The sequence below is a fragment of the Chenopodium quinoa genome, unplaced genomic scaffold (genome assembly GCF_001683475.1).
Source record: "Chenopodium quinoa cultivar QQ74 unplaced genomic scaffold, ASM168347v1, whole genome shotgun sequence".
NCBI lineage: Eukaryota > Viridiplantae > Streptophyta > Magnoliopsida > Caryophyllales > Amaranthaceae > Chenopodium > Chenopodium quinoa.
This window is the reverse complement of record NW_018743669.1, coordinates 423,267-438,697: the sequence shown is the minus strand read 5'-3', so window position 1 is coordinate 438,697 and position 15,431 is coordinate 423,267. Positions and strand designations below refer to the sequence as shown.

Sequence of the window (15,431 nt, the reverse complement as noted above, 5' to 3'; positions counted from 1 at the left end):
GAGAAAAGAGGGCGATAGCTAGTGGTGCTACATCAAGTGAGCTACGAGTGGTAGTGGAGTCCGATCACTCTAGTTCTAGTGAGTCTAGTGGAGACACCATTCCATTAGAATCACCAAGGACAAATTCTCCAACTTCTCCACCTATCCGCCAATTCGACATGGCCCAACCGAATAAAACTTTGAGAGAGTTTGGTGTCCCTCCACCATACCAAGAAGCGAGTGGGATTGTTACTCCCACCACCGAGGCAAACACTTTTGAGATAAGGCCTGCCCTTATCACCTTGATCGAGGGCCATCAATTTTCCGGGGCCAAGCATGAGGATCCCATTGCACATCTTAAGCAATTTACGCGGTATTGCAGCACCCTGAAGGCTAATGGGGTAACTCCGGAGTACATCCTTCTAAGTATGTTTAAATTTTCTCTCACGGGGAGTGCAAGTGATTGGCTTGATAGGTTGACTCCGAACTCATTGACAACTTGGAATGGGGTAACTTCGGCATTTCTTGGGAAGTTCATACCTCTTGGAAGAACGGCAGAGTTGAGATCCAAAATATCAAATTTCCAACGAGAACCCGATGAGTCTCTTTATGATGCTTGGGAGAGATACAAGAGCTACCAAAAACAATGCCCACATCATGGCATGGAAGATTGGCTCTTATTACATGTGTTCTATAGGGGTCTCTTGAGGGCGGATCGCATACTATTGGATGGAGCATCGGGTGGTCCTCTCATGAACAAGCCACCATTGGAAGCACTCAAAATCATCGAAGAGGTGGTGCAAAATTACACCGATTGGAGTCATGATGAAAGGAACTCCACAAAAAAAGGAGGAAGGTATGAGGTTAGTGCTATTAATATGTTTAGCTCAAAATTAGATGCCTTGTCCTCTAAATTTGATCAAATACAATCTTCTCCCCCTCCCATTTCCCCTCTCCAAAACTCACATGCATCTAACTTTTCAAATGATAATGTGTCTATGCAATTGGTGTCTTGTGAAGTATGTGGTGGTGAATACCATATGTCTTCGGAGTGTCCCTTGTTGAATGAGTAATGTTCCCCTTCTATGGAACAAGTTAATAATGTGAATGCTAATCCTAGGTTTGACCCCTACTCCAACACCTATAATGAGGGATGGAAACATCACCCCAATTTTGGTTGGAGAAGTGGCCAAACCCAAGGGCAAGCTAGAGGTCAAGGTCAAGCTAGTAGTGGTGGTAACTATGTCTCTAATAATCAACGGAATTATAGAAATGACAATAGGTACCAACAAAAAGGTCAATACTCTTCCACTCACAACCCACCCGGTTTCAATGGAGGTGTAAGACCAAATCTAGCTCCTATTCCTAAACCACCACTTCAAATTCAAGCTCCCCCTCCTCCTAAGTCTAATCTAGAAAGCATGTTGGAGCAATTCATGAACTCCCAAACTAAAAAGACAAATGACTTAGAGGAAAGCTTAAAGAAAATGCAAACCCACAATAAAATGTTGGAAAATCAAATGGCCCAAATAGCTAGTGCCCTTAAAGGCAAGTCTAGTACCCCATTGCCATAATCTTTTTCGACGCAGGATTTGTAAGCAAGGCTGTCTAGATGAAAAATTGGTAAAAGGGGAAGACTGTAATTTGTGATAGGTTAGGTGGTGGATTTTCTGAAGGTTTCAGAGCTGGTACGCTTGGGGTTTTGTCACGGCTTTTTGCAGATTATTCTGATATTAAGCCTTTACCTGCAACTGAGCTAAAACCCCGTGATTTCGAAGCACTATTATCCTATGTTAATTCCACAAAGTATGACCCTTCATTGTATCATTCATTCATATATAATTATGCAAGTGTAGTGTCATACTGTATAATGTTATGCATATATATGTTATTGCATACATAATTTTAAATTTGTATTCCAAGTTACTAATATAGGATACCATACTTTTGATACTTACATCAAAATTATTCTTTCTCTGCAGACATCCTAAGGCAAATATCCACAAGAGTGAATCCTTTTATGACAATTCTGCTCCTGTTGTTGTCGAATTCTCTTCTCGAGGACCTAATGTTATTGCACCGGATATCCTTAAGGTACAATTGAATTGAAGCATAAGTTTGTATTCCATTTTTTCCTTCCTATTCTTCTAAGAGTTTTGCGCCCTCTAACCTGCTGCAGCCTGATATCACGGCACCAGGAGTCGAAATTCTAGCCGCATATTCACCATTGGGTTCTGTAAGTGATTACAACGGAGATAAGAGATCAGTTAATTATTCAACTTTATCTGGTACATCCATGTCTTGTCCTCATGTCGCGGGTGCATCTGTTTATGTAAAATCGCTTCACCCAGATTGGTCTCCTTCAGCAATTAAATCTGCTATGATGACAACAGGTAATTACATTTTCAAGCTAGTTATGTACAATTTTCTTCTTAGTCATTTTTTACTTGTAAGAAATTTAAACAGATTCACTAATATATATATATATATTATATATATATATATATATAGGGGAGGGATCCGGTAAGAACCCCTCCTTATATAAGAACCCTAGTTATATAAGAACCAATCTCAACCGTAGGATTAAGTAATTTTGGACGGTTAATATTAAAACAAGTATCCTTCCTCAAACACCTAACCCACCGTCCAAAATTTTCTCTCTCCTCAAACTTTCAAACCTATTGTCTTTCTCTCTCCTCAAATCCCAAATTCGAACACAAATTCCTGCAATTTTTTGTTCAAATTTTACATAAACAACCTAAATTGCTCAAATTAGGTACGTTCTTTTTTCGATTTTGTTCAAATTTTCAAGAAAAACGCATGATATTCAAGTAGATTTTTCGATTTTGTTTTTGCGATTTTATTTTTTGCGATTTTTATGATTTGATTTTTGCGATGTGATTTATGCGATTTTAAGGTTTGATTCATGAATTCCGCATGAGACAAGTCGATTTTGCATTTTTCTGATTTGATTTTCATTTATTTTCGGCAATTTAGGGTTCAAAATTCGGCGATTTAAGAGTTCAAACTACAGTGATTTTAAGGCTGGAAATATTAGGTAATTTCAGTGTTACTCTTGATTAGTATTGTTTGATTTTTTTTCGTCATTTTACCATTTTTTGTGCGATTTGTTTGTGGTTTTGTTGGGCGATTTTTGAGCCATTTTTTAAATTGTTGTTGGTTCTTTGTTGGTGATGAAATCATGTGCTCTTAACTTCAGTCAGTAAGCTAGTTGACATCTAGGAGTTAGGATGATGGATGGTGGAAATTATGATTTTTGGTAATGTTATGATGGGATTTTTGATTGGTAAAAGTGAGCAACTGAGCACATTGGTTGATGATTATTACTGGGTTTTTTTTAACGCAATTGAGTAAATTGTGATGATTAGCTGAATAGGTATAGAAAGTGGGCTGATGAGTTACAAAAAAAATTGTAAGGAGGGTCTGGGGTTATTTTGGGGTTTGTACTTGGTTGATATAGGGGCAGGTTTCTTGGATGTTATTTCTCCATTATCGTCCTACATCTTTGGTGTTGAAGCACGTTTTTGTTTAATTCAATGGTTTTGCTGTCTTATGTGTGGTGCTGGTTTGATGGTTTTTAAGTTTTTATTGGTTTCTAGTCAATCAGATTGGGGAAAATAGAAAAAAAAATGTCAAGATGGAGGCTTTGGGATGAAATTTGACTTAATTCTGGCAGTAGAGGAGGGATGTAAGGGTGTTTAGCTTTTGACCTTTCTGTGGTCTTAAGGTCTGTTTTATGAGATGGATTCTTCAGGTTGAATAAATAGGTTGAGTGAATACCTAAATGCAAGTGAGCTTTGCTATTTGAAGGGCACATTTTTGTAATTAAGTGCAGTGTAATAGTTGTACTTTGTAAACTATATGTTAAATTGGTTCAAATGTTCCTAAACGATGAGTCTACTTATATGGTTCCCTAATCGGAGAGGAAAAAGGAAATACATTTGCTGTCCTAGTGCTCATATGATTTCAGCAGTCTGTTTGGGTTTCTCTAATGTTGGAACTACAATAGTACAATGTACGGATTATTAATTATTCTAGGAAAACTCCCATTATACTAGTAATATAGCATTATCTTTCTTACCATATTAGGCATATTCCCTGTATGTTTCAAATCTTGCAAAAAAACATTTGTTTAACACATGCCAAAATATTATCACTTTGTAAATATACTTCCAAGTTTGTAGTTCGTAGTTAAATTAAACTTTATTAGGTAATCTAACACTATTTATATACAAAGACATCCTTGATTATAGTAAAAAAAAAGTTTAGAACATAAGTAGACTAAATTTAAAACATAGGAAAAAAAAAATTTAGAACATAGGTAAAAGAATATTTAGAACATAGGAAAAAAAAACTTTAGAACATAGGTAATAAAAATTTAGAACATAGGAAAGAAAAAAAACTTTAGAACATAAGTAGACTAAATTTAGAATATAGACAAAAGAATTTAGAACATAGGTAAAAGAATATTTAGAACATAGGAAAAAAAAAAAAAACTTTAGAACATAGGTAGAAAAAATTTAGAACATAGGTAGAAAAAACTTTATAACATAGGTGTAGAATATACGAACAACTTTAGAACATAGGAAAAATTTGGAACATAGTAAAAATTTAGAACATAGGAAATTAGAACATTGGGAAAAAAAAATTAGATCATAGGAAAAAAAATTGGAAATTTAGAATATTGGGGAAAAAAATAAGAGCATAGAAAATAAGTTTAGAACATATACTAAAAATTTAGAACATAGGGTGAAAAAATTTAGAACATAAGGTGAAAAAATTTAGAACATAGATAGAAAAAATTTAGAACGCAAGGAAAAAAAATTAGGAAATAGGTAGAAAAACTTTTGAACATAGGATAAAATTTAGAGCACACGGAAAATATTTAGAGCATACGGAAAAAATTTAGAACATAGGAAATAAATTTAGAATATAGACAAAAAAATTTGAATATAGGATATATATTTAGAACATGGACAGAAAACTTTAGAACATAAACAATAAAATGTAGAACATAGGAAAATAGTTTAGAACATACATATATTTAGAGCTTAGATTGAAAAATTTAGAGCTTAAGCAATAAATTTTAGAACATATGCAAATAATATTTAGAACATATGATAAAACCTATTAGCTCAATTGGAAGAGCACTATGCAAATGCATAGAGGATGTAGGTTCAACTCCTACATAGGTTATCTTTATAAATAACTAAAAAACTTCAAATGTTTTTTTTTTGAAACAAAAAAAAAATCCAATAAAACTAATTAAATTAGTACTAAGTTATATGAGCAGAAAATAAGTAGACTAAATTTAGAACATAGGAAAAAAAAAAACTTTAGAACATAAGTAGACTAAATTTAGAACATAGGAAAAAAAAAAAAAAAACTTTAGAACATAATTAGACTAAATTTAGAACATAGATAAAAGAATATTTAGAATATAGGAAAAAAAAAAAACTTTAGAACATAGGTAGTAAAAATTTAGAACATAGGAAAAAAAAAATTTAGAACATAAGTAGACTGAATTTAAAACATAGGCAAAAGGTAAAAGAATATTTAGAACAAGGAAAAAAAAAGTTTAGAACATAGGTAGAAAAAATTTAGAACATAGGAAACAAAACTTTAGAACATAAGTAGACTAAATTTAGAACATAGGAAAAAAAATTTGAACATAAATATACTAAATTTAGAACATAGGAGTAGGCAAAAAAAAATTAGAATATAAAAGAAGAATTACATAAATGGCATTACTAAAGGATCATTTTAGATGGTTAGATCAAAACTAATAAACGGCTGAGATTGGTTCTTATATAAGATTGGGTTCTTATATAGAGGAGGGTTCTTACATGAGTCTTCCTCGGGGAGGGATCCGGTAAGAACCTCTCCTTATATAAGAACCCAATCTTATATAAGAACCCCTCTTTATGTTCTAAACTTTTTTCGGCTTATATTCTAAAGTTTTCCTATGTTCTAATTTTTTTTCTGCTTATGTTCTAATTATTTCATATATTCTAAATTATTTTTTCAGCTTACATTCTAAATTTTTTCATATGTTCTAAATTATTTTTTCAACTTATGTTTTAAATTTTTTCCTATATTCTAAATTATTTTTTCAGATTATGTTCTTAATTTTTTCCTATGTTCTAAATTATTTTTCATATGTTCTAAATTTAGCCTATGTTTTAAATTTTTTTTCCTATATTCTATATTATTTTTTCGGCTTATGTTTTAAATTTTTTCCTATGTTCTAAATTATTTTTTCAACTTATGTTTTAAATTTTTTTCCTATATTCTAAATTATTTTTTTCAGTTTATGTTCTAAATTTTTTCCTATGTTCTAAATTATTTTTCATATGTTTTAAATGTTTGTTTGTTTATGTTCTAAATTTTTTTTTCTATGTTCTAAATAATTTTTTTCAGCATATGTTCTAAATTTTTTCTTATGTTCTAAATTTTTTTTTCAGCTTATGTTCTAAATTTTTTCCTATGTTCTAAATTATTTTTTAGCTTATGTTCTAAATTTTTTCCTATATTCTAAATTATTTTTCATATATTCTAAATGTTTGTTTGTTTAGGTTCTAAATTTTTCATATGTTCTAAATTTTTTTTCCTATATTATACATTTTTTTTTCCTTATGTTCTAAATTTTTTTTTCAGCTTATGTTTTAAATTTTTTTCTATGTTCTAAATTTTTTTTTCAGCTTACGTTCTAAATTTTTTCTTATGTTTTAAAAGTTGGTTTGCTTATGTTCTAAATTTTCCTATAATCTAAATTTTTTTCCTAAATTCTAAAGTTTTTCTTATGTTCTAAATTTTTTCCTATATTTTAAATTATTTTTTCAGCTTATGTTTTAAATTTTTTTTCTATGTTCGAAATTATTTTTTCAATTTATGTTCTAAATTTTTTCCTATGTTCTAAATTATTTTTCATATGTTTGTTTGTTTATGTTCTAAATTTTTCCTATGTAGTAATTTTTTTTTCCTATATTCTATATTATTTTTTCAGCTTATGTTCTAAATTTTTTCCTATGTTTTAAATTATTTTTTCAGCTTATGTTCTAAATTTTTTCCTATGTTCTAGATATTTGTTTTCTTATGCTTTAAATTCTTCTTCTTGTTTTTTTTTTTTGGTTGTTGTAAATAGGTGCGTAGTCCTGGAGTTGATATAAATATCCTATGTGTTGCCCCTAGACATGCTACGCGAGAGGTAAGATATAACTTTTGTCTGCTTCTATACTTTTTCCATTATTTTTTGCTACTTTAGTGCCCCTTAACTTGTTATATTTTACTGGATATAGGAAGATTTCTTCGAAGAACTCCATTAGATGCTTTCTGAGATGCCTGAGGTTACAAAGTTGCACCCTGTGCCTGATGCTTTTGTCCCGGTGATGAGATTTAAGTTCAATGGGGTGTCCATAGATCTTCTTTATGCAAAATTGTCGCATTTGAGTTTCTACATTGCATGTGATTGTTTTCCTCGGCTTCTATGGGAGGGTGTTGATTTATATTAAAAACCTATTAGCTCAAGTGGTAGAGCACTATGCAAATGCATAGTTGATATAGGTTCGAATCCTACATAGGCAATATTTATAAATAACTATATAAGAAAAACTTTAGAAAATAGGTAGTAAAAGTTTAGAACATAAAAAAAAAATAAAAAAAAAAAACTTTAGAACATAAGTAGACTGAATTTAGAACATAGGCAAAAGAATTTTGAACATAGGAAAAGAATATTTTAAACATAGGAAATAAAAACCGTTAGAACATAGGTAGAAAAAATTTAGAATATAGGAAAAAATTAGAACATAGGTTGAAAAAATTTAGAACACAGGAAAAAAAAACTTTAGAACATAAGTAGACTAAATTTAGAACATAGAAAAAAAAAATTTTGAACATAGATAAAAGAATATTTAGAATATAGGTAAAAGAATATTTAGAACGTAAACAAAAAAAAAGAAAAAAAAAAGAAACTTTAGAACATAGGTAGTAAAAATTTAGAACTTAAGAAAAAAAAACTTTAGAACATAAGTAGACTGAATTTAGATCATAGGCAAAAGAATTTAGAACATAGGTAAAAGAATATTTAGAACATAAGAAGAAGAAAAAAAACTTTAGAACATAGGTTGGAAAAATTTAGAACATAGGAAGAAAAAAACAAAAAAAAAAAAAAAAAAAAAAAAAAAAAAAAAAAAAAACTTTAGTATATAAGTAGACTAAATTTGGAACATAGAAAAAAAAAATTAGAAAATAGGTAGACTAGATTTAGAACATAAGAGTAGGCAAAAAAATTTAGAACATAAAAAAAGAATTACAGAAATGCCATTACTAAAGGATGGTTTTAGATGGTTGGATCAAAACTAATAAATGGTTGAGATTGGTTCTTATATAAGATTGAGTTCTTATATAGAGGAGGGTTCTTACATGAGCCTTCCTCTATATATATATATATATATATATATATATATATATATATATATATATATATATATATATATATATATATATATATATAATGTACTTGTACTTGTTATGCTTGCAGCACGTTCTATGAGCCCGACTAAGAACAAAGACGCCGAATTTGCCTATGGATCAGGGCATGTTGATCCTGTAAAGGCTGCGAATCCGGGACTTGTTTATGAAACAAATCAAGATGAATATGTTACATTTTTCTGCAGGTTGGGCTACAACAAACGCCAAATTGCACTGATCACGGGTAGTGATAGTTTCTCTTGCCCGAAAAAGAGTAACAAAAGTTCGTTACCAAACGATGTTAACTATCCTTCCTTGTCTGCCATGGTTGATGTTGGTACCCCATTCAATATCAAATTTAGTAGAACAGTCACTAATGTAGGAGTTGCTAACTCCACCTACACCGTTAAAGTCGAATCACCTAAGAAAATTAAGATCACGGTGAATCCTAGTACTCTTTCATTTACATCATTGAATGAAAAGAAGTCGTTCGAGGTGACTGTTGTTGGCAAAGGATTATCAAGAAAATCAAACTCCACTATTTCAGCATCATTGGTTTGGTATGATGGACAACATAGTGTTAGGAGCCCTATTGTTGTATACTCTATTTATAAGGATTTGTAGTGGTTCTACCTTCGTCGTTGCTTTGTGTTTATTCTTAACCCATACAAATGATAATACAAGTCGAATTAAATTAGAAAACTTTTTTTTTTTTTTTTGGCTCAAGTTAATTTTTGCATCAATAACGAGTTATAGAAATAAAAGTACTATATCCGTTATAGATTATGTGCAACGATTAAACATCTTCCCTCTTTGCTTTATGTCAAATCGTTGCACATAACCTATAACGGAGGCAGTAGAAATAAATTAATAACGAGTTATAGCCTTATAGGCTAACTTACAATGATGATCAAATAACAGCAGCAACAAGAAGAGTAAAACAATCAGCAAATGTGTAATGTCTTCCAAAGTTCAATTATTCTTCTCCTTCATCTTCCCTTTCCCCCTTCAATTCCTCTGCTACTAGAGAGAAAAACCCAAAAAAATAATTCAATTAGAGAGAGTAATTCAACCCTACATTTTAATTAATCTAATGATTTTCTAAGAAAGTTAGCTACTTCCTTTACCTTTATTAGCTTTCCGTGACTCCTCGATCGCCCTCTAAACGATCAAAATAAGGTAAAGCTTGAAGATAAGTTTTGCACTCTATTAATTTCTCAGTCCCTCTAGTCGGGTGGGCGCCGGCCGATCTTTCGACCAGATCCCCTCTTTTAGTAAGCAGCTTGCGGCAGTGGTTTTCTCTTTGATTTCCGTTCACCTTTTCTTTACTAAACTACCACTTTCTGCTTGCTTTCCGTAGGAGCATAATCATTTGTAGATTCAAATATGTATCTTTAGTTATGCAATATCTCATTTTTCACTCCCTAAATAGGGTTCTTTTCACCTTTCCCTCACGGTCATTGAGGAATACTTAGGCTTAGAGGGTGGTCCCCCTTTCTCGCGTAAAAGCGGTGATCCGTCCTCGCAAAGGCAGAATAGCGGACTGGCAGAACTTGAGCAATTTACATAAAAAATAAAGCCCATATCCCTATCTTTTTCTGGGAAAACCTAGAATTTTGTTTTTCAAAGTGTTTTATTTGGTGGGTATTTTGTGAAACTTTTCAAAACGGGTTATTGAGAGAAAGATCACTGGAACCGGTTGTATTGGACGATATAATCAACAGGCTATTGAATTCGCAGCAACCTAACCTTTTGGAGCTTGAAGCCACTCTCAAGATTTACGGTAATCTAATTTCTTTTTTTACAGTTGATTTTTTACCCCTTTTTTCTGCTTTCATTATTTGTAAAAATGAGTATTATTTTTGGTGGGTAATTTGAATTTTGTGTGTTTTTATTGCGTTTTTTGAATAGTCTATTGAATGATACGGAGTAGTGTTTTTGGATGGATTTTCATGGTGGGGTGGGGGATGTGGGATAATTGAATAAAAAGTTGTGAGTTTTGATGATTTTGTTTGTTTTGAGGGTTGTTCGATTGGTTTTGAGCTGACTATAATTGGATTATATGTGGCTTATTAATTTATGATTGATGAAATTTGTTGGAGTTCATGTTATTATATGATGACGATTATCGAATTTAACTTATACATTGCATGGATTATATAAGATCAGTAGAACTCCAAGCCACAAATTTTGGATCAACTCAATTGGAGCACAACATTTTTACATAATTGTAATGCAGGAAAAAGAATTGGAGCTAGCAATACATAATCCATGTTCAATTTCTTGATTAGAAACTTTTTGTTTTGATCTTCAAATATTCCCATATATTGCATTTACTTCATCCTATACAATGAACAGAACCTGCTCAAACTTGATAATAAAATCAAGAATATGAACAAAGAATCAAATAATTATGGAACAAATCAAGTCATAATATTTGCAGCTGAATATCTGGTGCAAAAAAAAGCAAACAATCAAATCCTTAATTTATTTCCTTTCTTGCATCACTGGATTTAACAATTATTTATAAGTATGAAAATCATGATTACCAAATTGCAATCATTCACAATTCTCAATGGCCAAATTCATGGATTCTCCACTTCTCGTATTCGTCCTTGTACTTAGCCTGTTTGTCTTGGGTACATCATCTCTAATTGCTAATGGTGATCGGAAGGCAAGTTATGGCTCTGTATATTCTATTAAACTATCTAACTATGTCATATTAAATATATCATGCTATTGTACACTAAGGTTATTATTTTTTTTTTTTTTTTTTATAAAAAGCTGAGTTTTTTTTGGTGTAGGTTTATATTATATACATGGGGTCTACTTCAGAGGAATACTCTGTTACATCTGAGTACCACCTTGGTATCCTCCAACAAGTTTTAGAGGACAAGTGAGTGTCTATTAGCCCTTAGCATTACATATTTGCACCATTTGGTCCAAGTTGCCCCCAAAATGGACACATTATTATGTCCCGGCCACGCGTAATTCAGTGTACTAGTATAATATGTACATTAGCTATTTTTTAGTGACAAACTTAATTTTTTATTTTTTATTTATTTTGACTTTGATTATGTTCCAAAGTATGGCAAAAGATTTATTGGTTAGAATTTACCGGAAGAGTTTCAATGGTTTTGCAGCAAGGCTAACTGAGAAAGAAAGTGAAAAACTCAGGGGTGAGTATTCAGGACTTCAACATTATGATTGACACGGAATAAATTAGATAGGATCTGTAACGGTAATAAATTGTTTTTTTTTTACAGGAACGAAGGAAGTGATATCTGTGTTTCCTAGTAGAACACTTGAACTTCAAACGACGAGGTCTTGGGATTTCTTGGGATTCCCTGAGACAGTGGTGCCTAAAAGTCCACGTTCTGAGAGTAATCTGATACTTGGTGTCATTGACTCCGGGATATGGTCTGAATCACCGAGTTTTAATGATGATGGCTTTGGCCCTCCACCGAAGAAATGGAAAGGTGTTTGTAAGGGCGGAAAAAATTTCACTTGTAACAAGTAAATAATCTTATCTATCATTTTCCTCTCTCAATTTCCAGTCTTTGTTTGCATGCAATTGTTATGTAAATATGCTGACATCTATGTGGCTATCTTTTTTTAATTTGATTATGGCCTTAATTAAAATATGATTTTCACTGATTGGGACTGCATTATATCAATCAAAACATTTTATCAGAATTATCACCAAAAACTAATTTTTCAAGTTGAGAGATTATTAGGGCCTCTCTATGCTAACTTGCTATGTTTTGCTTTTGTGATTTCCTTGGGTTTCTACTAGTCTTAATTATTCTATGGAATGCACTAATCCTGTTTAGATATTACATTATTTATTCTACTAGTCTTAAATCTTAATTAGTCTATAATAAGCACTTGACTTTGCTCAAGAATCGATATGCTTTGGAATATTCGTTCTTGCAAACCTATCTATGATGATTGATGAGCCTCTTTCATATTATAAAAAAAATCCAATCTTGCAGCAAGCTTATTGGAGCTAGGACTATTTTTGATTCTGCGAGGGATAAAGTTGGTCATGGAACCCATACTGCCTCAACAGCAGCTGGTAGGATCGTGGATCATGCAAGTTTTTATGGACTGGCAGAAGGGGCTGCTAGAGGAGCAGTACCATCTGCTAGGATAGCTGCATACAAAGTTTGTGAGGACTTGACATGTTCGGAAGCAGATATTCTTACTGCTTTTGATGAAGCCATTGCTGATGGGGTTGACGTAATTACAATTTCCATTGGAGGATCACATGCAACTGATATATATTCAGACAGTATTGCAATAGGTGCTTTTCACGCGATGCAGAAGGAAATACTGACAGTGCAGTCTGCTGGGAATGGGGGAAATGCGAGTGGTACTGTAGCTAGTGTTGCACCCTGGTTATTCAGTGTCGCAGCAAGTGATATGGATCGCCGAATCCGTGATAAAGTTGTCCTTGGAAATGGAAAAACTTTAATTGTAAGGTTTTTTTTTTCTTCTTCTATCATAGCAGATAAAATTTGAAGCTTTTACCAACTTAAATTTCTAACAAACACATGTAATAATACTTTTGGAATGGCTGAAATGTAGGGTAATTCTATCAACTCCTTTACACTGAAGGGAGACATGTTCCCTTTGGTATATGGGAAACAGGCGTCAAGTTCGTGTGAGGAGCTTGTGGCTGAGTAATTTTCTTTCTTCGATTACTACTTTTGAAGTTCTGCACATCAGTAGAAGGACTATAATTTGTCTTAAATTATCATTACTCTTCTTTTGTGCAGGATATGTACATCGACCTGCCTAGATGAAAAGTTAGTGAAGGGGAAGATAGTAGTTTGTGACAGTACAGATGGATCAGGAATTGGTGAAGGTTTGAGAGCTGGTGCCCTTGGGGTAGTGGCACGATCGTTTGTTGAAGATTACTCTCGGATTTTACCTATGGCTGCAGTCGAGTTAAAAACCTCTGATTTTGAAGCACTAATATCCTATCTTAATTCCACAAAGTATGATATAAAAATTCTTTATCAGGTAGTACCGTAGTATACATTAATATAGTCAAGATTGCACTCACTAACATAGATTTTTGGCAGAGCTCCAAAGGCAAACATCCTAAAGAGTGAATCCTTGAATGACACTTCTGCTCCTGTTGTTGCTTCATTTTCTTCTCGAGGGCCTAATGGTATTGCATCGGATATTCTCAAGGTTATCATCATTTGTTCTTCTTCCACTTTTTCCTACAAGTCTTTTTTTTTTTTTTTTTTTTTTTTTTTTTTTGGGGTGTCTTTAATATGTTAGTCACACTATGCTGCAGCCTGATATCACGGCACCAGGTGTAGAAGTTCTGGCTGCGTTTTCACCTGATGCTGAATTAACTCGTAATTATAATGATTCAAGATCAGTTAATTATTCTGTATTATCTGGAACATCCATGTCTTGTCCTCATGTAGCGGGTGCAGCTGTGTATGTGAAATCAATTCATCCTGATTGGTCTCCTTCAGCTGTTAAATCTGCTTTGATGACTACAGGTATCTATAAGCATATCAAGGCTTTGTTACGCCATGAGTCTTCTCTTCTTCTCTGTATCATATATCTACTAGACATAATCTTCTTGTTTCATTTGCAGCGCGTCCTATGAGTACTCTGAAGAACCCAGATGCTGAATTTGCTTATGGATCAGGGCATCTTAATCCTGTGGCAGCTACAAACCCCGGACTTGTTTATGAAGCAACTGAAGATGATTATATTCAATTTCTGTGCAAGTTAGGTTACACCAAAGATGACATAACTCAAATATCGGGCAAGAAGAGTTTCTCCTGCCCGAAAAAGATTTTGCCACCAAAGGATGTTAACTATCCTACCATTTCTGCCGCGGTTGATGCTGATAAACCTTTAAATGTCAAGTTCTATAGAACAGTTACTAATGTTGGAGTTGCAAATTCCACCTACACAGCAAAAGTTGAATCAGCAAAGAATATAAAGGTTACAGTGAATCCGAGCTCTCTTTCATTCACATCATTGAATGAAAAGAAGTCCTTCAATGTGACTGTGGTTGGTGAGGGATTATCTAGTGGCTCTCATATTTCTGCATCACTGGTTTGGTCTGATGGAAATCATATTGTTAGGAGTCCTGTTGTATTATACAGTATATAGTCATTCTTCGTATCTCCAACATTGACCTATAGAACGACTCAATGATATATCGAGAATATAGAACATGTACTGCCTATGATTGTAAAAGTGTTTGTCCCATTTTAATAAGAGCTGAGCAGATTATATCCCATTCTTGCATTTAGACTGAACTTTTTTTTTAACATATACGAATATATGATTATATTAATGGTCAAATTTACGCGCGAGTAATTATTGCAACCAAATAGTTGCACTTTAACATCCCCTGGCTTTCTCATGTGAAACGAGTATGTAGTATGGTAGTTCAACCTAGTGGCTAGGTGGGGGATAGCGGGAGTAACTCAGAATGTGTATCGGTAATTTTCCCCAAAGCACTTTTGGCTCGGGTGGTTCTTGCATTGACTACTTGAATTAATCAAATTTAGTACTTACCTTGTTCCCGAAAAAAAAAAAGGACAGGCTTATGTATTGATCGAATGACCGGTGAAAAGAACTTTCATGAATTGAGGTAGTATTTATGTAATTTAAGATTTTCAAATATGACTCTTTAAGTCATTTGCTGCACGTCCTATGAGTACTCTTGTACGGCTATATGTATCATTTCTTGATTATTAAAAAAAAAAAATTATGTGGCTATCAGAAATTTAGAATATTATAGGTTGCCATTTAGCTTATATTATTGAAATTGTACAATTACTTTCGCATGTAGTCCTAATTAAGCCTCTCAATTCATTTATACTTCGTATATGTCAATTAGTCACCAAATAATAAACAATATTGTATAAATAAGCAACAAATCATTATATTTATTTGGAAGTAATCAAATCAGATAT

The 15,431-nt window shown here is 32.6% G+C and overlaps 2 protein-coding genes across 3 annotated transcripts; both read left to right on the top strand.

Moving 5' to 3' along the window:
* The first annotated feature begins 1,064 nt into the window (after positions 1–1,064).
* On the top strand, positions 1,065–9,093 carry LOC110683304 (subtilisin-like protease SBT4.13). Its single transcript, XM_021859652.1, has 5 exons — positions 1,065–1,527; positions 1,638–1,785; positions 1,962–2,073; positions 2,159–2,372; positions 8,540–9,093. Exons 1-5 carry the CDS (start codon positions 1,065–1,067, stop codon positions 9,091–9,093), a joined length of 1,491 nt encoding a protein of 496 aa, XP_021715344.1.
* Positions 8,973–14,749, top strand: LOC110683385 (subtilisin-like protease SBT4.3). Of its 2 annotated transcripts, XM_021859740.1 has the most exons (10): positions 8,973–10,252; positions 11,274–11,365; positions 11,557–11,648; positions 11,736–11,985; positions 12,465–12,948; positions 13,060–13,154; positions 13,251–13,472; positions 13,560–13,671; positions 13,781–13,994; positions 14,093–14,749. In XM_021859740.1, the coding sequence occupies exons 2-10, from the start codon at positions 11,289–11,291 to the stop codon at positions 14,617–14,619; spliced, it is 2,073 nt and encodes a 690-aa protein (XP_021715432.1). In that variant the 5' UTR covers positions 8,973–10,252; positions 11,274–11,288; the 3' UTR covers positions 14,620–14,749. The 2 variants fall into 2 exon arrangements, with proteins under 2 accessions (XP_021715432.1, XP_021715433.1); XM_021859741.1 differs by lacking the exon at positions 8,973–10,252 and having other exon boundaries at positions 11,139–11,365.
* The last annotated feature ends 682 nt before the right edge of the window (positions 14,750–15,431 follow it).